The sequence below is a fragment of the Homalodisca vitripennis genome, chromosome 1 (genome assembly GCF_021130785.1).
Source record: "Homalodisca vitripennis isolate AUS2020 chromosome 1, UT_GWSS_2.1, whole genome shotgun sequence".
Classification (NCBI taxonomy): Eukaryota; Metazoa; Arthropoda; class Insecta; order Hemiptera; family Cicadellidae; genus Homalodisca; species Homalodisca vitripennis.
Genome location: NC_060207.1, coordinates 149,896,389 through 149,922,777, shown reverse-complemented (window position 1 = coordinate 149,922,777; position 26,389 = coordinate 149,896,389). Strand labels below are relative to the sequence as shown.

Genomic DNA, 26,389 nt, shown 5'->3' with positions numbered 1-26,389 from the left:
AAACATTAAAATACTGTCTTTATTTCTATATTATACTGAAAATACATTTTATTTACACAACTCACTAAACTAAAATCATTCTATGATAAAATATAATACAAATAATGAAAGGCACAAAAAAATTAATTATTGACTTTAAGTCATTGTTAAAAAAGAACAGATATACATGATTAATTTATTTATCTAAGTAGATAGCCAAACAAGTTAAATTTGGAGGCTTAGTAAAACTAGTAGTACAAACAAGATTAAATAATTGTATCTATAACTTTTCATGAAACTTCCTTTAACTAATGCTTAAAATGACTAAGGCACACATAAAATTATATTTGTATTTTTGTAATTGAAAAAAACCCTGTTTTACTATATCAGAATCTTACAAGTAATTAATTTGTAATAAAATTTTAATTTATTTAAAATATTTAATAACTGCCAATTTTCATGTTGTTTTTTATATATAAAATATGTTTTGCTTGTATGAATGTAAATTATATGCTAAGGTATAAAAATTCTAATCTATAAATTTAGTGTATCATTTAAATGTATACAATATAATAAATTAACATAATTTACAATAAATAAACGTAAAAACATTTGGCAACTATTGAGTTCCTATAAGTAAAGGTTACTGTACTAACAGTTCTAGGGCAATCTAAGTACTACGGAAGTGCCATGCAGCTAGGCTATATTACATTTCAGTCGCATTTGTCAAGTCAAGGGCGGTGTTGGTGATTGAATTGTTTGATTGTAAAAAAACCCAAATATTATTATTTTTAAATTTTCATTATTGCAATATCAAAAATATGAAAACTGTAAGTAAAATATTTTTCATTTAAGGTATTTGAAACCAACATAGCCTATTGACAAATATTTGAAATAATTTATGCTTCTAAAATGGTTTTTAGTAACAGTTATGAAAATAAAATTGTATTAAAATTTTTTTTATGATTTCCATACTTTACACTAAAGGTTTTACATTTCCTGCTTTGATATTTCTATGACAACAAAATGTGGTTATCCACTAACGCCACAGTCGACAGAACAAACCGAACAGGACTGGATCATCACAGAACACGTAGACGGTGGCAGTGGGAGGGTAACATTCTTTATTATTTCTACATACTGTCGAGTAGTCTTCCGAATTACTAAGCATCAGATCTCCGTGAGTTGCTCCCATCAGAAAATGGACATTGCTGAGATAATCTTTGAAATACCTAGTAAATCGCTTTTTTCAGATAGCGTACCGACGATAAATGGAAATAATAAATTTGATTAGACGCAATCTGTGTTACACACCGCATGTCAGTGCTTGACTAGTGCCCGTCTGCGGCGCTTGAGAGCATCAAGATGTGGACCAACTGACGGGAGCTGACCTGCTAGCGTGCAGGACTTGCAGCAGAACTTGCCATAGTACTTGTGGGTGCAGTACTTGCCCATTACTACCAGGTCACAGTTGGCGAAAAACGTATTGTCTGTACACAGTGGGTCCACGTAGATTCCTGCAAACAACAGTGAACAGTTTAAAGTATGGAAAAATATATTGTTGGTTGATGATTGTAATCACTGTTTACAGTATAATTTGATGATAAATTAAAAAAAAAAAACAATATTTATTGACTCAAAAAGTTTCTTATGCTCAGGAAATTATATCTTACATTAGAGATAGTTTTTTGTAACTTTAAAATGTTTTGTGAAAATATCAACAATCGAATTTGTTCTAGACTGTTGCAATGAAAAAGTAGACAATTTCTCTTGATACTGTTGTGATAATGCGTCTTAAGGTACTCCAAGGGAGCAGGAACTGGATCATTAAAATAACCGCAATCATGACAAATATGTTGCAATGAGATTATTCCCATTCTGTTTGCAATAAAGTATCAATAATTTTATAGATTTGTGACAAAGCACTGAGTTGCAAATTGAAAAGTGTTGCATTGTAACAATTGTTCATGATCTACTGCAATACTTCTGTGAATGGAACGACTTGGCACCGACTTATGCATAATACTGGTATTGTTGCTAAAATCTAATATTGTATTACTTTATGTTAAACTTAACAATAAATACCATTGATATAAAGAACTAGCTGTTTCCCGCGGCTTCGCACACGTCTCTTAAGCTTTGGCAGTATATTTCTTTGCCTTCAAATAGTTTTGGCTATTTAATATACGTAACTGTGTCGTAATTGCAGTTTATAATGTGCAGGCGCTTTGATAACTTTTATATCTTGCAGTACAGCCTGGTGGTGAGTTACATCAATGGGCATTGCATATAAACCTTCTACATAGAAAAATACAAATAAATACAAATTTTCATAGTGATCGGTCCAATAGTTTCTGAGTCTATAAAGGACAAACACACAAACATTCATTTGTATATATTATTATTGATCATTGGTGCAATCTGAATTTAAAATTAGGCAATGACGTCTTCTATGCAACCTGCATTACACTACTGATCAAGCACTTTACAATAAAAATGTTCTAAATTTTAAATGTAAACAAATGTTTCTGCCTCTTTGATGAACTTCAGCTGAAAGTATTAACAGCTGTTAAGTATCAGTTCGCTTTGTATTATGTGTCGTAGCGCAGTCTGTCGGATCCAATATAAAACACTCTAACATCAACAACGATTTATAATTAAAAAATTAATTAAATAAACTATTTAAATTGGACCAAATTTACTCTAGTATGTATGCCTATGTTACTTCCAGGAACGTGTAGAATCACTGTACAAAATTTCACGATGTTTCGTGCATTGGTTCCAGAGTTATAACGGAACATACAAACAAACATTCGCATTTATATATATAGATGATTATTAGGTAGGGAAGACTAAAGAGCCAGAACCTTGACAGTTAGTGATATTGTTTATGATTCAGACTTTATCTATGTTTCACATGGTAGCTTTAAATTAGCATATTTTATTAAAATTGCTCTCTCTCCCATAATGTGGGAGAGTCAGCAGCTGAGCAATCTAAGGTGTCAGTTTAAGCCTGAGTTAGAGATACCACAGGTTGAAATCCTGCCTGTGACCACTGCACTTTTAATCAGTAATGCTGACCTTGTACTGTACCAACTCTCTTCCTTATTCTGTTTGATAAGATCTTCGCACATACCATTGGCCCATGTGGACAGGCAGAATAAGGCCAAAAAGGGGATCGGCCTCTCCTCTTTTATAATAATAATAAATGATATAGCAAATATATTCGTTTTTGTATAAAAGTACTATCCTTCATGGTTGGAAAGTCACTATATGATTTTTTTTTGGATTTACTTTTGGACTCATTATCTTACAGTTTTTAATTTTAACACCAAAGGAGCATTTAATAACTAAATAAAAACTCTGGTTCTTTCCAATTAGCTAAAATACTATTTCTACAATGTAAAATTCATCAAAATAACACACATATCAATGAGAATATTCTAACATGTTTTACTACATGATGTATTTGGCAAATTCTTTCTTTACCTTCCACACTGATGTTGACCTCTGTGTAAGATGAGCCATATTGGTTGGCTGCCTCACATCTATATGTTCCAGTATCGTTAGCATTGGCTCTCACCACTGTTAGCCTGCTGCTTTCTGTAAGAAAAGATTTACAAAGTTTACCAGTAACTTCAATTAACAATTGAGTTTCTTTTGAAAGTTTTCCAAATCCAACGAAAACTTAAAAATATATTTATAAATGTAATATCTCAATATACCTGTAACAGTAAACCAAAATATAATCATAACACTTGCCCTGAAATAAGAAGAACAAGATAAAGGAATAAGATAAGCAATAGTCAATAAGTTTCAAGGCTATTCTAAGGCTTCTTTTAACCCTTTCCCTTACAGATCAAGTAGTGCCGATGTGAGACCTATTTATCCAGTTGCTCAAGCAAAAAAGTAATTATTGACTTTTTACTTTATGCAAAAGTTTTCTTTTAAGCTAAAATTATGTTTTTAGTACCATTTCAAAGCTTAGAAACGTGCCTTCAAAACTAACACTGACTAAAGAGTACCACAATGCGTTCTAATGATATTTATAAGGTGATAGTTTTTCGTCTTTATTTGAGAAGTAATAGTTTTATTTTTAATGTTAAAGTTGCAAAAAATACAAAGTAAAATAATTTATAAACAGCATGTTATAAGTAACATTGACTTGTGACAAAGCTCTCTGATTCACGATCTGTTTCGTTGCAACTAGTGGTACAACTTGAACTTGCCACGTTCACCATAATACTAAAATATAATGGCAAATAACCATGTGTAGAAGCGTAAACAATCAAGAAAAAAATTATAAAAGAACAGGGAAATGTTCTGCAACCACCAACTAGTAGAAATAGTTCCTAGTATCACATCTAGAGCACAGCATGTGTCAAGGAACTAATATATTGCATAGTTATGAATGGCGGGCCGATTTGGACAAGTTATATGGGAGGCGGCGTTTGGCCAGCGAGTTGTTTTGAGCCTCTTGTTGAGAGAGAGTTATCTTGAATAATATTTAATTCTAGAAGTGCAGTAGAAATTAAGTATGTGAAATGATATCTTTTACCCATCTTGAAAGTTTATTTAAAAAACATAAATAAAACAATTTTTGTATTGCTTTTTGTTACCAAAGATTTTTTAATTTAAAGTGGTGCCATGTTGAAGTTTTCTTTGCAAATGTCTGGTTCATGAACACTGACATAAGTACTTCGAAACACTGTTGGGAAAAGCTGACTTTATTGGCTGAGGGTTAGCTAAGCCTATTACTCGTGGAGCTGGACAAATTTCATTTCTGCCTGCCTGTCTATCTGTCCAGTCGATATCTTGAAATTATACTGCCCTATAGGTTTGAAAAGTTGTGTGAAGCTTCATTTCTATAAGGGCAACAATAGGAGTTGTACCATCAACTTTTATCTTATGACTGGACTGGTATGCTTCTTTACTTTTCAATCAGTACCATTGCTAAATTCAAAGAATATTAAATCTATGAATAATATTATACCAATGAAAATGAGGTAATTATACTCTAGCTAATTGTTTCCAACAATTTAGTCACTTTCCTTAGTCAGAAGCATTCAACTTTAGGTGGTTTGGTGTTATGAATGGGTAAGCAATGTATTCTAACTTACAAAAAAAAAAAAATTAATAACTGGGCCATTGCAGCAGGCAGCATTCTAGACATGTTGTTAGCGGCTTTAAATCTAAATTGGCCATCTTCTGAAAATATACCTGACCAGTTTTGGTATGATTTTCCGTTCCAGTTACAAAAATTGATAACATAGTTGTCTCTGATATAAATTTTGTTGTGCCACATCCATATATTAATCTTTAGATGGAGACTAGTTGAGCTAGGAACCTAAGATGGTGAATTTATCTGAACATGGGGAGTTTTCAAACATTTACATTCCCTCTATATGGGTTGATGCTGACCAATGAAGTAAACCTAAAGAACTGACAGTTTGTATAATAGGAATGGTATTCTTGCATTGCTTATCAAAGGTATATTTGATGTTGACCCTTTGCATGTTCACTTGTGTGTTTTTGTGAAGCAGCATTTTAACTGACAAGTGAAAGAAAGAAAATAATTTAAAGAAATTCAGATCAAATTTAAAGGAACACTAGACAGGATTGACACTATATTTACTTAAAAAGTTTTTAGAGTAATAAATTTAAACATTGTTGCTAATAAAAGTTCATTTTTAAATATTAAAATTAATTGTATTTTATTTTGTTATATGAATCGGTATTTGTTAAAAGGGCATCAGTCATGAAAAGTAAACTTTCGGAAAACTTGATAAAACCGATTAAATAATATATAGCAAATGTAAAATTCCTAAATAAATATGCATTGCATTTTCTGCCTTATTTTTAAACATCCCAATATAAAGATTTCAAATTTTTTATCAAAATTTCAAATTTTTATGAATTTTTAAAAATGTGTGACTTATGCCCTTTTAACAAATTTTCAATATGTCACATGAAAAAAATAGTGTTAACACTCATAATTTATAAAAAAAACATTTATTTTTAAAGATACAATGAGTACAGAATTATTGGTATAGGCCTAAGCTTAAATTATGTTACTTAAACAATTTTTTTTTAAACTCCTTATCATAGAAAAAGAAACTAAATTTGTGCCCTATGTAGGTTTTTGTTGATACGTCGTATCACTCATCTTCTTCTTGCATATTAATATTTTCCATTACAGGCCATTCTAAAATATCATTATAAAATTGTCTGTTCTCATGAGGTACATACTGAATGACTTTTCTTAAATCTTGGAGTTTTGATTTTTTATAGGCACTTTACCCTCTGGGTAAGCAAGTTTCGCTGGGACCAGTAATCCCTGTGTTTGTTAAAGACATGAGAAAGGTGTGGCAATGGAGACCATTAATGGTGGTGTATGCCTTTATGTAGCCTTTTAAAGTAGATTCAAATACAAAATGAAACAGCTTACTGATCCCAAATTTTGACTTTTTCTTTGCTTGGTTTCTTTTTTGTTTCCTCTGAAACTGGAGTATTTTTGTAATACTTTATCCACCAAGATTTGAAGTTAGAAATCTCTGAAGCTCTCACCTCCTTCACAAGAAACTTTCCAGTTTGGCACTTATTATTATTACCTCAATGATTTCATACATACTGAATATTCTGTCATGCTTATTAAGCATCCTTTTGATTAAGCCGAACTCTCTGTCACAAGGAAGGAAACTGTGACCTCTGACAGGATAAATGTGCTGAATTTTTAAGAACCTTTTACTGTCAGTTAAAAATAAGAAAAACCTAGTCACAATGTCTGGTTCTTATTTTGACCAGCGCAATTGTCCGAAAAAAATACGGAGCTCTGTCACACTTTCCGGAAACATGTTTAAGGTAGTCATCCAAAAAGGAGCAAACTTCGTTAGGCCCCTTGTGACCTTCTCCTTCATGATAGAGGTAGATGTTGCTGTTTCTACTTTTTAAGTCTGTTATACAAAACACATTCACTGTAAGTTGGCGCAAATAAAACAGTTTCCTGCACAGGCACCTTTGGGAGGGAAATGTTTTGCATGTAATCAAATGCAATTGAAAGAATATTGTTTTCTTCCTTAGCATCTTCTGAGGCCTCATACTTTAGCGCAGAATAAAACTTTTGGCTTCGTCGCTTATGTACAAGAAGCTCGGCCACAGCACTCCGTTTTGCAGCTTCATTCAAGTGCGGAGATTTAATTTTTAGCTTAAGCTCTTCACATGTGCAACATGTGTCGACTTGAGGCCGACCAGATCTGAGATTAAAATTATCTTTAAAAAACGTGTAGTAAAAACTATAGCTCACCTTCTTTTCAGGGTACTTATCACAAAACAAGTTATACATTATTTTTAATTTAATTCCGCATTCAGGTAAAATTTGGTTCCTCCCAAATAGTGGGATTCCTTCACAGGAAATGAACTAATATGTTCTCTAACCAAGCTTTTTATTTCATCGGACACGGAAAAAGACACTGCCTTTCCTCTTTTATCTTCGGGAGTTTTGCAGGCCTTCTTGAGTTCTCTGATTCGCCGGACTCTTTTAGTTGTAACACCAAAAGCATTGACAAAAGCATTCAAACATACTATATGTCTTGAAGTTCCAATCAAAAGGTGATATTTGAAACTAGCACTGTTTATTCTTGGATTTTCATTTCTTGGTCTACGTATTGCCACTTCCTCCACATCAATAATTCCATATAGTAACATGTCTTGTTCATTTTTTTCGTTACCGAGGTCGTGAAACCTAGCAAAAATCTCAGTCACGTTGTCCTCTGGAAACTCTCCCAAGCAATTTCTCTTGCATCTGTAACAAAATGAGAGTTTTAGGCTAATGTAAACCAATTATTTCAGTAATAGCCTACTTAGGGCTCAGACTTGTAACTTGATGTAGCTCTGAGGATTTTATTATATAAGTTATTTAAAAAGACACACACCAATTTATATTGGTAAACAAAGTTTATAAGTTTAATGTTGATAACCTCATTTAAATTATTACTTACCCACAAGTAAATGAAGGCTTCTTAGTTGGAGTTTCATTGCCTTTATGGTTCACATATATCTCCTTTGATAATGGCTTTCCTTATTTTGATTCCTTTTGTACCCACTAGGATCTGTAAACTTCCTTTTACGAGAAACATCATGATTAACACTTTCTATATTTTCTATCATATTTTTCTACTAGTTTTACTCTGTTGAATTAACCAAAGAATCTGAAAACTATAACCTTAAAAACCTGCTCCACAATATTCAAGCTGCTAGACAGCTGTTTCCATGTTAACAGCTGTAGCTAAACAAAAGTACAGCCAACATTTTTAGTTAAAAGGGCATGAGTCATAGACTGATGCCTTTTTTAACAAATTACACAATATTCAACCTTGTGCTGTGGGCTTATTACTTGACTGACTGATGCCCTATTAACACAGAATGTAGATCTAGAAATAAAGAATCCAAATCCACCAAAAAGTGGAATTGTGAAAAAAAGTGACTGATGCCCTTTTAACAAAAACCGATTCATATAGTTTTGATTTATCATAACTTATCTTAAGTGATTAATTCATTTTTTTCTCTACGTTCATAAATAACAGAGTTGCAATTTTTAAAGTTTGAATGGTCATCATAAACAAATGGCTGACTAATGAACTTGGTTGAGATATTAAAAAAAAACAGTGTTTGTATCAAGTTTGAACTTGTTTCAGCATTCCCTTCATCAGTTCTTGGTAATCAACAAATTCTTACAGACTTTACACGTAGTCAATACCTTGAAAACAATTTGAGATACAAACAAATTGTTGGTAACAAAATGTTTAGGTAAAAAGCATTCCAGAACCATTTTTTTCTTTTCTAGGTTCATAAATAATAGAATCATGAATTTTAAAAAAGTGAATGGCAGCTGTATTGAAACAATGTTGTGTATGTAGGTGGCCAACAAACTTAGCAGCGATATTTATAAGATTGTACCAAGTTTCAATTTGTTTGGGCATTTATGGGACAGTTATCATTTACAAAAACTGGGTTTTACAACATATAAAGGTTGTGTTAAGCTTCTTTTTGTTAAAAAAAAAAGGGAGTGCAATCTTATTTTTATTATGTATTGTGGTTGTCTTACCTTTCCAGTATATATCCGTTACTCTCATTATTCCATTTATATTGCTAACAAAATGCTAAAAAAGCACATAATACCTTTGTGACAGCATAGTACACAAGTTGTACACAGTCTATTGTCATAAGGGCTAAGAGGTACTTGCCACAATCAATATGTTGATATGCCTCAACACACATAAACACCTATAATTAAAAACAAATTCATGAGGCATGTTACATAAGAAAGTTATAATGTGAGAATGAGAATGAGAAAGTTTATTGTCTTTAAACATAAAATATGCAATCGACAAAGTCATTCTATGCTAAAGCTTAAATCCCACTATTATATATTGTGTACATTAACAAACTTGTCTAGCGGGCTTAGTCAATGTTACAGGTAATAATTATTACATTCTTTCATCAACCAGGCTTAGCTCTAATTTAGCTAAAATTTAACAACGATATAACAGAAAAATTTACAAAAGGATAAATTGTAATAGATAAATTATTAACAATTAAATAAATAAACAGGGGGTACTACACTAATTTTAAAATCTTAAGGTACTAATATCACAGGCCAAATAACTTTGTACAGAGTAAAACGCTTTATCTTTGAGCCAATGTTCTAAAACTGCCTTAAATCTTTTTAATGTTACATGCCATGCCTCTTGAGGCAGTTTATTGAACATCTTTAATTTCATAATACAGTGACTACTTCTAGCTTTTTCTAATTTTATTGGTAACATTTCTATCATATGGTTTTTCCTAGTAGGATATCTGTGAACTTCTTGTCTAACCCTGAGTGTTTGTAGATTTTCTTTAACATCAACCAAGCAACAGTAAATGTATAGGCTAGGTAGAGTCATTATCTGTAGTTCTTTAAAAAGAGGCTCACAGGACTCTCTTTCTGGGACATTTTTTATTATCCTTAGGGCTCTCTTTTGCCATATGAAAACCTTTTGAGAACCACAGCTATTTTCCCATAGTGTAATGCCATATCTAAGATGAGAATGGAAAAAGGCATAATAGGTAGTAATTAGCATATTCGTTGTCACAGAATTCAAAAGCTTACGTAAAAGAAATGTGACTCTAGATAATTTTTTGCATAACTCTTGAATGTGTTGGTCCCAGCTCAATCTACTATCTAGGTGAAGTCCCAACAGTTTTACAGGCTTTACATCTTTATAAATATAGTGAGTCAAGGAAAAAATAATTTTTTCTGTTTTGTTACTATTTACAACAAGGTTGTTTGCTTCAAACCATTCTAATGCAGTTTTCTATGGCTTGTGTTTCGTCCTCAAGCAGTGTATCCAAACTTTTATTCCAGCTCAAAAGTGTAGTATCATCAGCGTATAAAACTGATGGGCAAGGTAAATTAAAAGCTATGTCATTCATTGATATGATGAATAAAAATGGTCCAAGGACAGATCCTTGGGGGACTCCTGCATTCACACCTTTAAAACTTGATTTTCCTTGGCCCTGGACCACCATTTGTTTTCTATCGTTAAGGTAAGATGCTAATAAATCAAGTTCTTTATTCTGTATTCCATATGCAAACAGCTTTTTTACTAATAAATTGTGCGAGATACAGTCAAAAGCTTTTGTCAAGTCAATTAAAGTAGCAGATGATATTAATTTGTTCTCAAAATTAAAAATAACTTGTTCCACAAGTTTTTCTACTGCTTTTACTGTATTTCGCCCTGGTATGAAACCAAACTGTTCATTACAAAAAAGGCTATTTTCAGTAAAAAAAGCCGCTTAACTGTTGCTTAATACAAGACTCTAATAATTTACTAAAAATGGGAACCAGAGATATTGGTCGATAGCTTGATGGGTCATTTTTGTCTCCTTTTTTAAATATTGGAGTAACTTTAGCTATCTTAAAAGAACTGGGATATACACCTTTCTCTAATACCCTATTAAAAAGAAAATGTAGGGGCTCTAAGATTATTTCAATAATTTCTTTAACAATAAAGTGTGAAAACCCATAGTAGTCTTCACTACGAGATGTACTTAGATTTTGCACACTTTTTAAAACATCAACTTGTCTAATTGGTTTCCATTTAAAATGTTTTCCATTCTCAGAACAATTTTTTGACATATGTATTTACATAATCAATGGCTTGATTCTCAGTTACATTTCTATTAGAACTACTTAAACCTAACTTACCTACTAAATTAACAAAATAATCATTAAACGTTTCAGAATCAATAACACTAACTTGACTAGAGCTGTTACTACCATTGCCATTATTTGGTTGAGCTTTAATTATATTCCAGGCGGCTTTACATTTATTTGAAGCATTGGCAATAAAGTTTTCATTGGCATGTTTCTTTTCTAAAGTTATTTTGTTTTTTGTAAATTCTTTTTGCATCAGTATATGCTTCTTTATGTTTACTTTCATTTATTGTACCCTTACTGTTCTTGTGTCTGTCATAAAGTAAAATGATGAATTCTTTCATCTTTTTCAGTTCTGGCGTAAGCCATTTAATTCTTGGCCTGTTAGGATTTTTTAATTTAACCTGTTTAATTCTACAGCATTTGTTATAAGAATTTGTCAAAACAGAAATAAAATATTCACTACCCTCTTCTACATCGGACATACAATATAGTTGCCTCCATCTCTTAAAACTAACATGTCTTTAAAGTTTAAAATAGTTGTAGGGGTTAAATCTCTAATATTTTTATATAAATTGCTTGTATTATGAGGCCTAACTTTATTTGCAAGAAATAGACCATACAGCTTTGCAAACACAGCTGCATGATCTGACAAATGTGGTTCAATAACCTGACATTCTGTATTATCTTTGCTAATATTTGTAACAATATTATCTAGTACTGCATCTCCCCTAGTTGGGTTGTGATTCAAGCAATATAAATTAAATGATCTCAACAAATTCAGGAAAGACTGTGATTCTGAGGTTATTTTACCAATATCTATATTGAAATCTGCTGAAAGTATAATTTTTTTATCACTGTGTTTTTTATTAACATGTAATAAAAATAGCTCTAATGAAATCAGAAAACAATTTACATTAGTGTCAGGTGTTCTGTATAAAGAGGCAATTAAAAGATTTAATTCAGGCAAAAATACTGCTGTTATTTCAAAACCAAAGTCATAAGCAAACATTGTTACATCTAAAATTTTACATTCAGTTTCCTGTCTGACAAATATTACGCTGCCTCCTCTTAACAAATGTTTCCTACAGGAACTATCAGCCAATCTATACCCACGGGGAGTGTACAGAGATATCTCTTCTTCACAAAGCCAATGTTCACAAATAGTCAAAATATCATAGCTAGTATTATCTAAGAATAAATCTAGTGAGTCAAGCTTATTCCTGATTGATTGGATGTTTAAGTGGAGTATACTTTAGGGTCTGTTGTCTTGTCCTGTTGAGAAAGTTATGGGTCCGTTGCCTCGAGGGTGTTGAGGTCGTTTTCCCGAAGAGGGCTCAGTGCCGGGGGGAGGGGGCTGATCTCCACTGATGCTCAAGTTCAGAGCCTCCTCAGAAGTTGTCTTCTTGGTTGTCAGTTCCACAATTTTCTTTGCTAAGAGTTCAGCGATCCATCTTTTCCCCTTCATATTGAGATGAAGTCCCTGCTGAGTATGTAGGTGTCTTCCTGCTTCACTTGCTTCTACACACATAACATTACTATAGTTTTGGCAGAAGTCTTTAATTCGCCGGTTTGATTCATAAACTTCTCCATTCACACATGACCAATCGGCCAAATCATACCTCTTTGGAAGGTCCACCACAATAACATTAGTCTCTGTAGTTTTTTGTAGTGTTGATGTTAAGTTTACAAAAACTTCTTCCGCTTCATTCCTTGCAACGTCATTGGTCCCACACAATACAATCAGTACATCGTTTTTCTTTAAATTTTCTGCTTCTATATTTCTTTTATTTAGTACATCCCTTGCTCGACCACCTGGTCTTACAAACCCTACAGCTTCATGTGTTTCTTGAGCTTTGTTTAATTGCCAGGCAAGGTCACGGCCATGGCTGTCAGCACAGATAAGTATTTTGTGTTTTTTTTGAGGTAAACAGATTTTCATTTAAGGTTTCACAATCATTCTCAATTGAAATTACATCCTCTTCTTCCTCAAGTAGCTTATAGCGGTTCTGTGTTTCAATAGCAAAAATTGAACCCGCTCTTGTAGACTTGGCATTGGATTTTTTCCCTTTTACAATTGTTGAGAAGGATTTATTTGGATTATTTTCAGTGTTAGGCCTACACATTTTGTTTTTCTCCATCATGCTTCTACAGATAGGCGTTGAATGAGGAATGGGCAAACTACGATCTGAACATCCTGAAACACTTTTGTTTAACTTAGGCCATACAGGTTTTTTAACTATAGAATTTAACTCCTGAACTTGTTTTTCTAGTAGCAATATAGTTTCTTCTTTATTTAAAACCATTGTTTGAAGTTTTGAGCAGTGGGTTTTGAGTTTTCTGATTTCTTCATTGGCTAAATTTAAGTCTTCATTTAAAATGTTTATTATCTTATTTTGCGTTTCAATCTCCTGGGTTATATCATTGGCGATTTCTTCATTTTCTTCTTCAAGGCCAAGAGTAACATCAGTTGATGAGCACTTATCACATACCCAGTTCCCTGGCGTCTTGTGCAAATCATTGAATTCAACTAAAGTCAATGAAGTGCATTTCAAATGATGCCATTTAGCGCACAGTCCCTTACATAGAACAGCTTTACATTTGTTAACATTTTTTGTGCACTTCCCACAGGGGTATTGTGTCCTTTTCACCATTTTATTAGTGTAATTGATTAAGGAAGAATGAGACTTAGACCTTAGCAATGCAACTGTATTTCAAACTATACAAGTTAGTTTAAACCATAACTCGTATTATTAATAAATTATCAATAAATAAAACATACAAAATGTCATTTAATAAAACAATTGTTCAGTCACTTTCATCACAATAATTCAATCAAAATGCTATAATCATTCTCATACTCTCACATTATTCTCTGACGTCATGTAAATAAAATAATAAATATAAATTTATAGCCATAAAATCACAGAAAATTATAGAAAAATGCTAAAATACTCATAAATATTATTGCAGCATATGTTTATTGCAATAAATCATTAAATATGCTACACCAGTTGATTTGAAGTTTGCAAAAATTATTTGCTACTAGTGGGATTTGAACCGCCAATCTCAGGGCCAGCTGCCACTTAACCAGTTCAGTAGCAGACAGTGTGGCTAATAGAAAATATAATTCATTGTAATTGCCAGCTGAAGTCAACAGAACAGCTGATAAGCAATCCCACTGTCACAGTTGCAGACTACAAGTTTCCAATTGGGCAGATCATGTAGTGTTCAGACAGGAAATAACTACTTGAATCAAACACTTTTTTACTTCCTATTATTTCTGAGGAAAAAATTAAAACTATTTTCAAAGTGCAATTTCTTTATACCAATTGTGTTATAGTGTTTTTTAGAAAGACTTTCACCAACCAATGGCATCTACACATAATTTATGTTACAAATTTAACACTAAATGCAGTCCTCAGCTAACATGTGGCCTGGCAAACAAATAGTAAGTGTTTATTATAAGTTAAAATATTAAATTAGTGACATGTTTGCAATGCAAATTTATATATCTGATATCTAAAATGCACTTATCTGTGAAACTTAAAACACTTTACAAGTCAAACAAGTTAGTTATTTCAATTTATTTAAAAAAAAAAAAAAAAACATCACTACACCATATAGTACTGAACACCATAAACAACTTTACCATCTGATCCTTTAATGACTTAAAGTGATGGCAATCATAATAATTAAAAATTATGGAATTCATCATGGGAAAAGAACAAAGAATACCTGAAATTTGGTACTTTTCACTGGCATGAACTAGAAGATTATCCTTGTACCACAAGACCTTGGGTACAGGGTAGCCATCCACATCACAAGGAATGGAGATATCACTGTCAACTGGGAACACGGTCTTGTCCATATTGATCAGGGTTTTCACTGGAACTGATTTCATTACAAAACATCAGAAAATTGTTAATAATTTTTCAAGTAAACAAGGAATTTAATTTTGTAACAATCACTCCATGGTGGAGACAATTAAAATGGTAAAATGGTGGTAAATTCATTGGTAATTTAAATTATTGTTGTCATAATTGTTTTCATACAATAATCTTTCTACAGTAAATTTATTTATTTTTACTTATAGAAAAGATTTATTATGGTTTACTAAGTAGTTACCAATAATAATTCTGTTTACAATTATATTAGAAGTAATTCAATGTTTATAAAATAAAAAATCTATACTAGAGATTATATTACTATTTTCACATATTCATACACAAGTACATATGTTAATATTAATGATACATTTACAAATGAGAGAAAGTGGCTTTTATTGATAATTGACGAACCACACTGTAGTCCTTTCATTACATATCTTGATTGAATTACTGAATTTCCAGATTAACTTGTATGATTACATTTATGTTGTGGATAAAGCTATATCAGAAGAGTATTGTATTATAACTATTTCCAGGTCCATGGGAATTTAACACCTTCACTGTTGCTCTATACTGAGTAATACTGAATACTTTTAACCATTTAGTCTGTAATAGGGTGTCTGCCACAGTCAATGTGTTAGTCTACTGTTCAGTAAGTGTCTAACTATAATACATGTGGGTAACACCTTCCCTGTGGCTCTATACTGAGTGATATCAAGTATTTTTAGCCATGCAGTGCGTACTAGGGGGACTGCAACAGTCCATGTGTTAAACTACTGTCTAACTATAATACAGGTAACACCTCCACTATGGTTCTATATTGAGTGATACTTAATACTTTTAATTTAACTATCTAGTGCACTCTAGGACCTCAGTTGCATTCAACGTGTTAAGTTTATTTCTGAGTTTGGTTCACTGTAACTTTTATTACCAGTATAAGGTTAGTTTTTAACAATAGAAATTTGTAATGTAACAGAAATTATTTATAGATTTATACTTGTGGAAGCAGAAGTTGAACGGTCAAAAGTAACATTTGCCACTATCTCAAGAGGTTGCCTATCAATGCTCACAATTATTTGTATCTCAGATCAAGTATATATGTATATGACGTCAAAAAGTCTCCCAAATGCTATCACCAGTATTCATTCTCCACCTAACTAAATCCACAGTACTGCCATTTAAATCTTAAAATTTTAAAATAGCATAATGTTGTTTGTAAGTTTTAAACTGCTAAGAGCCATTTGAGAATCATTATTCAATCTTTTTACGCAAATTACATTGTTCTATAATATTAAAGCAGATATTTCAAATACACAAGTATATTTATTTTTGTACACTTGACATTAAAGTACATTAACTTCAACTTATAAACTCAACTTCTGTTTGAACCCTTAATAATTGTATGATTTATTTTCTCAATAAAACATTGCATAACTAGCCTAATCTCTGTATTAGTGAAGGTTCTATTTGAGGGAATCCACTGTTACACACGTTGTACAGCTTGTGTACAATTTTATCCAACAATTAATTATGATACACAACAATTTCAAAGCCTGGTAGAACTAATATGTTTATAGTTTGAACTCCATTTAATCAATACTTAAAAAAATTAAAATTGTAGCCAAATAAAAAACATGCTTGCTTCCTTCACTGTAATATCTCCAAAATCAATAACTTAAAATAGTAAATTTGAAATTTATAAGAGTTGAGTATGACAAAGAGTAGTTAATACGGAGTAAATCATTGAGAGATATTTTGCAGGTGTATTAAAATTTAAAAAACAGTTTGTTGTACATACCAATAAAAACCCTGACAGTGGGTGCAGCGGTGGTGGGTGGAGTGGGAGGTGGATAGTAGGGAGGAGGACGGGGTTGTTGATCAGGAGATCTAGGCCGAGGAACCAAGTACTGGTTATAGGTAACATCGTTGGGATCAGGTGAGTAGACAGGTCCCACCGCCTTAAGTATGACAGTCCGTGACGCAGGTCGACCTTGGCCGTTGTATGCCTGACAGGTGTAGGGCCCGAGTGATGTAAGTGTAACTGAGTACAACACTAGAGATAGGTCTCGGCGCTGTTCCAGTTCGGATGAGATGAGTGGCAACATGCGCTCGCCACGCCACCATGTCACAGTGGGTGCTGGGTAGCCGTATGCATAGCACTGTAGCACTGCACGAGATCCCAGGCTGACCACAATGCTTTGGCTGTCATCACCCAGTATCTCAACTTGGAGTTTCTTCGGGCCTACACACATGCAGTTAGCTCATGCACCACAACCAATTAGTCTATGTTCGTTAGTATACTACCAGTCACTCTAGCATTATATAAGCACAGTTTAAAATCTTCATTGTAATGTGATATTGAGTAAAATTTATTAATGCAAACAGAATTATAACTAATTCTTTTGAAAAATATATAAAGAAATATATATATATATATATATATATATATATATATATATATATATATATTTATATTTATTTATTTATGTAAAAAAATTAATTGAAACAAATTAATGTTTTTGTTGTGCTTATAACACTAGACCAACATCCTTAAATGTTACTCTAAGTTATATATCTAACTATTTTAGTAAACTTCCCAAACCATAGTGTTGTTTAATGATAAATAAGCAATCATGCCAATCATAATGAAACAACACAAAGTTAATCAGGTTTAAATTTAAGTTGAACTAAATGTAATGTTTATATTGTATTAAGAACTCGTTGAACCAAACATGCTTTAAAATTACATACTTATGCTATGTTAACGTAGATTACACTTTTTAAAGGCAATGGTATGTTTGTAAAGTAATAAATCTAGTGGAAGAGGATATAAAATATATATGAGTGGAATACCAACATTAAGTGTTCTCATTTAGAGTACTCATTTTTTAAATGGAAATGTTGTTGTTATGTTTTAAGAATTCTAAAGGAAACAATCGTAAAAAAGCAAATACTGTTACTTTACAATAATTTGGCATGGTAATTAGAAAAAAAACACGAATAATTGCTTTTTTTATATATTACTAAAGTTGAATATTTTGATTGATAATTTGTATCTATATATGGATATACCAAATGTGTATATGAAAATATAGTTTAAAGATATACAGTTTAGAAACAACTTTATAATTTTATTTGAGCATAGTTGACACTCTAGAGCATATAAACCAGAATTAATTTTTTAAATACTTTTAATGTTTATTCCATATCTAATATTGTTTATAATTTTTGAACATTTAGAGTAATTTTTTGTCATACTACAAAGTTTTAAAATGTCTATTTGACAACAATAGTAAAAAGTTTATCTAGTGACAAAATTTATTAAAAAGTGACCAAAATTTATTATTTTCCAGCTAAATGTTGTTTTCCTTGTACCAACTCTGGGCCACCATGTCAAAAAGATTTAAAAGAAAAGCAATATATTTTTATTAGAAGAACCTTCAGGTATTCCCACAGAACTACAGTAGTTGTATCTGGATGGAATGGCCTTACATGAATCTCTCCCTTGCTGACTCTGATCAACTGAAGAAATGTAATTAGTGAACTAAAGAGAAACGTTTAGACTCTGTTCAAAATCATTAATGTTATATATTTCATAATATAATAAACTCTATTAGCAGATTCATGAAGAATCCAAGAAATTTGTTTAAACTAACAAAATCTACTTTTTGCAGTATTTCACTTGTAATATAATTTGTAATATGTAGTAATGTACAAACAGAAAGTACTTGCCAAAACCAAAAAGTTCTATTAATGAGACATTTAATGGATGTATACACCATATTGGTGTATTATTATTAAAGCAGTAACAAAAGTTCAGAAATGTAAATAGGTTATGTCTAAAGGCAATATTTTAAGAACAACTACTACTGTTAATGTTAAGCTTTTTAAAGAAATTCAGGGTTAGTCAGTATGTTACTTGTCTATCCAATTAATGGTATGAACCCGTTCAGTCCTACACCATCACCCTAAATGCGAATGCCACTGAGATACTTACTGCGGACCCTGACGTGGAAAAGTTGTCGTGCAGGACTACCCACACCATTGTCAGCCACACAGGTGTATTCTCCAGCATCTGATGCTGTCAGACCCACAATCTGAAGTGAGCTGTCACTCAGCAACTTGTACCGGCCTCCCATAACACTCAGCTGCAATCAACAACGTGAATTGTTCATATTTTAAATACAATACACAATACATGTTTGTAAAGTTCAAAGTGAACTGATCAAATAAAAAACTACCTTTTATATACATTATTTTAAGACATTCTTTCACAAATTTAATTTGAACAATGTACATACCGTGGATCCACCCCGTATCCAGACTACAGAGGGAGTGGGGTTTCCACGAGCAACACAATGCAGTGTCACAAAATATCCCTCGTCTGCTTCAACCACTGGTGTGTCTGTGTGAATCTCCGGTGCTGAACCTAAAAAATATGTAAACAATTAGAATAAGCACTGATAGTCAGTACAGATTGGATTGTTTTAAAAAGAAAAATTCCAATAATTATAAAAAAATAAAATTTAGTTAACTAGCAAAATTGAAATAAAGTTTAAATGGTCTTCAAATGTTCTATGACAGAATGAAAGAGTTAAACCGTTATGCGAAAACTTAAGTTGTATACATTTATAACATTAAGGTATGCTATACACTCTACACACCAAGTTCCAGTTTGATTTAATATTTACAATAAAATGAAATAAAATAAATTAATGAATGTTCTTGGTTATGAATATTGAAATATGAATGAGCAATTTAGCGAGACACTTGTATTGGTTTGAAATTGCCAAAACAGCAAAAAAATGTTCTAAAAATTTGGAAAAATGATTGAACTATCTGTTGTTTATTAGTGGTCAATCAATTAATCCCTTAACAGCTTTTGCTGAGTTAAATTGTCACAGACTTTGGTCTAAGTCAATTCAGTCAAAATTATCTCTATTTATTCTTTTACAATTATTATATAAAATAGAATTATTTTATTAAAACTAATTAACCTATAGTAATTCAAAACTATTTAGTAAAATATTTAATTTTAAAATTAAAAACTGTTGTTTTGGATTTGTTTAATTTATTTTAATTTTGTAGTACACTTATTAGCTTTAGAAAAAACTTATTTCAAACATTTGTTTTTTAATTTCAAATTATATATTTTTTTAGTGAAAAACTCTTTCTAGTGTATGTGAATGTACTGTTTCTTATATTTCTGATACCTAAAAAAGAACAGATTCAAATATGAGGTGTAAACTATAAATTGCTAAAATATTTTACTCCAATATCATGCAACTTTTAAAGTAAAATAGGATAATCAATTCAAATGCATTAGACATGTTCATAAAACTTCCCACTACATTTTCCTCTCTAACAATAGACTCTATTACCAGTTCTAAAAATAAGATTGCTACAGACAAAACTGCCTTTCCTTGGTGAAATCCATGTTGCATGTTATCAAGTATACAATTTGTTATAAATATTCATAAAACTGTTTATGCATAGCTTTTTCATTTATTCTTGAAATTATTGGACACAGCAAAGTTAATCTGTTGTGCAACAAAGATGTGTTTTATTTTGACCTGTGACAGGTAGTGATTGAACTACCAGGGAAATAGCTGATTCAATTGGCTTACAAAGTATAACGTACACAGAGATGAATTGCAGTGATTGTGATGTATGTTTTGTGCTCCTTGCTTCAAGGTTTCCAACACCAAAAAAACTACTAAAACTGACGTTCACAAACAGGTGTGTGTAAATAGTGTATATGATATGTGAAAATGTGTTGAACCTCGATTTTCATTCATATAACAGACCTATATCAAATTCTGTTTAAGTAAAAAGATGAGATTCAGCAAATTAGCTTAAACAATTAGAAAATTATTTTGTACTAGCAGTTACCCACTTCTTCGCACACAATAATTTCAAAGGTTTTGCACCTGTATGAGCACTTCTGGTTCGAGTAAATTAGATTTTCGACGTCAATGTTGAATAAAATAGAATAATGTTTATTGTCATTTTACAAAATGCATTGACAAAGTCATAAATACACCTAAGTGGCATAGTCAAAAGAGATATTACTCTAATATATAAAAATACTGTACATATATTTTAGATTTGATGTTAAATAAAACATAATTCCAGTATACAGATGAAAGCTTTAAACCACTAGATTAACAAATTGGAATATACAATTGGACAATCTAGAAATATATATAATTAATACTAAAAAACTCTGAAAGTTCATAAAATGGGTTCTGTATTAACCAGTTATATATAGCTTATTTTTAAAAATATTTACAGAATACTTATTAACTAGACCTATTGATTTGTTGTAAATCTTTTGGGAAATTAAAATACGACTTTGTTGGGTTTTGCTTAGCCTACAATGCTTAGCCTAACCTCAGGAGCCAGTCAAACCTGCAACCAAAAACTGATTTTATCTACAAGGACAACAGAGGCAGAGTCCTCTATTCCCCTACCCACAACAGATGCAAGCCTACCCATAACGCTAGGAGTCAGTCAAACCTGCAAAAAAAAACTGAAACATATGCGGACTACACCACTGAAAAAACAAAACCCTTCATCAACAACAGGAATGAGCCAAAAATGGATTAAGAAGACAAACAAGTTTAACGTCTCCCTCCAAATGGCAAAAGCCACTGAAAAAGCTAACATCCAGGAATTTAAATTACCTAAAAACCCAAACATTAATAGGTTTTTACACAATGAAACCTCCCAAACTTCAGTTCCCACAATCACACCGGAATTCCAGCCAGAACCTCATAAACATTTTTTTAGTTCACACCTACCAGAAGAAGACCAAATTTAAAACCAGGTACTTCATCAACTCAAACTTAATAAAAGCTCCAGGAAAAATCTAACCATACTGCATCAAAACATTCACGGACTAGATAAGAAGATTGATAGGCTAAATCATCTGCTTAACAATACAGATCCCAGTATCCTGGTCCTTACCGAACATGGCCTCAAAAGTAGGGAATTAGAGAGTACAAATCTTCAAGGATACTCTTTAATAGCAAACTGCAGCAGAGAAGACCATAAGCTGGGAGGCGTAGCTATCTATGCAAAAGATGCACTGGCAGACCGGACCAAAGAAATCGATATATCCCACCTCTGTCAAGAGTTCTGCTGCGAAGCGGCTATGGTATCGGTGGAGTCAACTGGTGAAACTATACACATCCTGGGAGTATACCAATCACCTAGAGAAAATACAAGGGCTAGTTTAAATGTCCTGTCAAATATTCTTGACAACACAAAAGCACACAATAAACACCTAGTGCTGATTGGAGACATTAATATAGACAGGATGAAAAAAAAACCATAGATAACACTATCTTGGAAACTGAACTGTCCACCCGTAACATCAAAAGATTGCCCCTACTTGCCACCCGCATTACTCATGACACAGCCTCTTCGATTGATTGCATATGCACCAACATACCTGAGTACAACGTTGACACAGCCATTATACAAACAGGACTTTCTGATCATACTGCTCAGATATGCCAGATAAATAGATATGAAATAAACACTCTGCCACAGACTTCCTTTAAAAGGCATTTTAGTCAAACCAATTTAGACAATCTAAAATCCCTTCTACTGAACAAAAACTGGGACAACATCCATAATGCTCCTGACGCTGATACAGCCTACAATATATTTCTAGGAACCTTAAAATTATCACTTGATATCGCTTGCCCCATGAAGAAAAGTAAAAGGAAATAAAAAAATAAAAGTTTGTGCTATGACAATGAGTCAAAACACCTCAAAGATACTTTTTTTAAATCACTGTATGAATACGAAATGTCAGGAAATATCCAAGATAAAGTAGTTATGGTGGAAAGGAAGAAAAAATATGACAATAAACTTAGAGCCCTAAGACAAAATGCAAACTCAAATTTCATTGAGTCAGCCGCCAACAAAACCAAAGCCCTATGGACTGTTATTAACAATGAAAGAAAAGGACAACGAGAACTCCTACCTCAAAGCCGTATTGTAATCAATGACAAAGTGGTGGATAATGCAATTGAAGTTGCAGAACATTTCAACACTTTCTTCACTCAAGTTGCTGAAGCAACACTGAAACTCAGCAACCACACAGTAGGAAATCATGACAACAATGCAAACAACCAGTCCATAACAAACAACTGCCAAACTGTTTTCAACTTAAGCCCGACAAGTGACAGAGAAGTAAGAGCGGTCATCAATTCCCTTAAATCTAAACCATCAAGTGGAATGGATGAATACTCATCAAAAATTGTAAAGCATTGTGCTGAAGAGCTAATACCACCTTTGGTCAGCATAATAAACCCATCTCAAAGTCTCTGGAGTCAAAAGTGTATCCAAAACATAAAAAAGGATCAACGACTGAAATAAAAAATTACCGTCCTATTTCACTTGTTTCAACCTTTTCTAAAATAATTGAAAAAGTAGTTCTCAATAGACTTATGACTAACCTGGAGCAGTTAAACATAGTCACTAGTTGTCAACATGGATTCCTGAAAGGTAAATCAACCACATCAGCTATCATCAACCTAATTGAATACATCATTGACCAAATAGATAAAGAACAATACATCTCTGCTCTGCTTCTTGACTATAGCAAATGTTGTACTTGACTACTGCTCTGCTGGGAACCTCAATAGGGTGCTCGTCCTACAGAAAAAAGCCCTCAGAATCCTCGCTGACCTTGAACCTCAACAAAGCTGCAGGCAAGCCTTCCAAGCCCTTGGCATAAAGACTATCACTGCTCTGTACATTCAAGAAGTTATTCTACATGCTCATAGGCTGAGTCTTCAAACAGGGAAAGACTTCCACTTGTACAATACTCGTCATGCAACTAACTACGTTCTGCCCCCACATTGCACAGCAATCTTTGAAGAAAAACCATCCTACATCGGCCGGAAATTGTGGAATGCTCTACCAGATGCAATAAAAGGATTGAAGAGGAATGCCCTACAAGGAAGACTGCATAACCTCCTAGTAAATCAATCTTTTTATACACTGGATGAGTTCCTGAACGCCTGCAATGGAGAATGGAGACTACAAAAACCTTGACTTTGTTTCATCATAAGCTAACTTTTTGTAATAATATGTGACTCTATTACTATTTTTTAAGAATATGTCAATAATGAAACTTGTCTATTGTCTAATGTTGCATTACAATATTATTTTTATTTCTGGTATTATGGCTATGTAGATCTCTGCTAAAAGTTTGAGATTGAATATATCTCATAATGTATAATACTGAGTCAAATATATATATATATATATATATATATATATATATATAGGGTAATAACAGTTTGCAATTCTAGTTTTATGAAAAGTGGTTTGCAATGGTCCAGTAGTTGTGCTTGTGCTATTACCCTAACTGTCTTTTTTTGTAAGATAAGAATTTCATTGATTTTAGTGCTATTACCCCATTACTAAACCGTACCTTATTATAGATTGAAAAAATGCATAGTAAGCATATTTTACATAGCTTTCAGGCACATATTTCATTATTCATCTTAGTAAAAACATTACACGGGATAATCTCTTGGAAATATATTCAATATGAGGATTCCATGTTAAATTTTTATCAATAAAAATACCTAGAAATTTTACACAAGAAGAGACATCATTTAGTATATCATATTGAGGAGTTTGTCTTAAAGGTGAATAAAATATTTTGGGTTTTAATTTTGGGTATTTTGAGTTTGTATTCTTCCTATGACCAAGAAAATATTTTAAGAAGTGTATATTTATGGTCATTTTAATATACTACGATCTTAATACGGTACTTTTTGTTTCAAAGCTGATTTTGCCTCTCTCCCAATCAAGAAAAAATATATAAATACACAGCTCTAAGAACCCTTCTTTTGTCTAAAAGACTTTGTTGTATTCTTTAAATGTATAGTAAAAGTTAGACTACATTGTCTCTTATATTTGCACTGTCAGCAGGTACCTGCTGCTTTGCACGCAATTTAGTTGCACATTTATAACCACTGCTGGTTCGAGTGAATTAAACACGTGACGGCCAATTTTGAGTTTGCCTTGCTGTCACAGTTAAGAAAATACGTCAAAAATTGTATAATTATGGCCATTGCAATTTACTTTGTTCTTAGTATGATTTTGTTTTCTTTCCCTATCAAGAAAGTATGTATCACAAATCAGAGAAGCCTACTTCTGTCAAAAGAGAACTTGGATGGGTTTTATATCAGTCTTTACATTTATAGTAAAAGTTTTATTAATATTTTAGACCATTTAGAGCTTGAATTGCCACATTAGTTCAAAAGAACAATCCAGCGAAATTTCATTTAACATACATAGTTCTTGTCACCTGCTTCAAAGGTAATCATCAGAGTCAAATTCTGACCTTCTTATGTTTTAGGACTTTTTCTAAGGTAGATTAGTACTTACCTAATCGCTGAAATATAAAACCGTGTGGAAAATAAAATGATGTTTAGACCATTTACTCACTATAAATGTAAACAAATTGAAAATAACAAACTATGTTTACACAGAGCAGCTGATTACATTTGACAGGCTCATTCAATTAATGTTACACAACTTTAGAGACCAAGATGGGATTTTTCACTAATTTAAAGACCAGTGGGGTGTAGCCCGGAGGGATTTTCAAATAAGAATAGGCCTATATTCATCCTAGGAACTGTAAGAATGTCATGTAAAATTTCAGGACAATTGGTTGAGTAGTTTACACTTGAAAACAAAACAAACTAACAAAGGTACTTCTTTGTTCATTTGTGTCATGTTTAATAGGTCGTTAAGGATTTATATAATGGCTATATCCAAGGAACAAATATATAATATATAGTTTGAATTACCATAATATACCATAGCAATCGTTTAAAAGGTCTCAATATATCACTTGCTATAAAAAGTTCAAGCATGTTTTATTTTATCAGACAGAGTAAGGACTCCAGTTATCTTAAGACAAGTGTACTATATACTCCAGATGATGATGCTGTTGGCTTTGTTAACCTTTTATAGCAGTACACTTTGAGTTTTCAATGTAGTGCAATGATAAAGAGAGTTGTGTATAGTAAAAAAAAAAACACTAACTGCCTGGATGGTATGTCTCGGGAGTAGGTGCAGCAGTCTGCGGTGCTTCTGAGACTGGTTCAAGGCAGGATGTTCCACAGCCATTGTAGCAACACTTGGCCGTCCCACTGCAATCTGCGTCCACAGTACACTCCTGCGAGCAATGACTGGCTTCTTGTGTGAGCTGCGGACACTCCCCAGTCTTGTAGACTGCAACATTGTAGAGTACTTTATTGTTGATCCTTCCATTAAATAGTGGCAT

The 26,389-nt window shown here is 32.4% G+C and overlaps 1 protein-coding gene across 1 annotated transcript; it reads right to left on the bottom strand.

Annotated features, from left to right (window-relative positions):
• On the bottom strand, positions 1–26,389 carry LOC124353619 (papilin-like). The gene is made up of 7 exons (XM_046803545.1): positions 26,149–26,389; positions 19,368–19,495; positions 19,064–19,214; positions 16,865–17,308; positions 14,915–15,070; positions 3,469–3,582; positions 1–1,496 (listed from the first exon to the last, which is right to left on the bottom strand). The coding sequence occupies exons 1-7, from the start codon at positions 26,387–26,389 to the stop codon at positions 1,300–1,302; spliced, it is 1,431 nt and encodes a 476-aa protein (XP_046659501.1). The 3' UTR covers positions 1–1,299.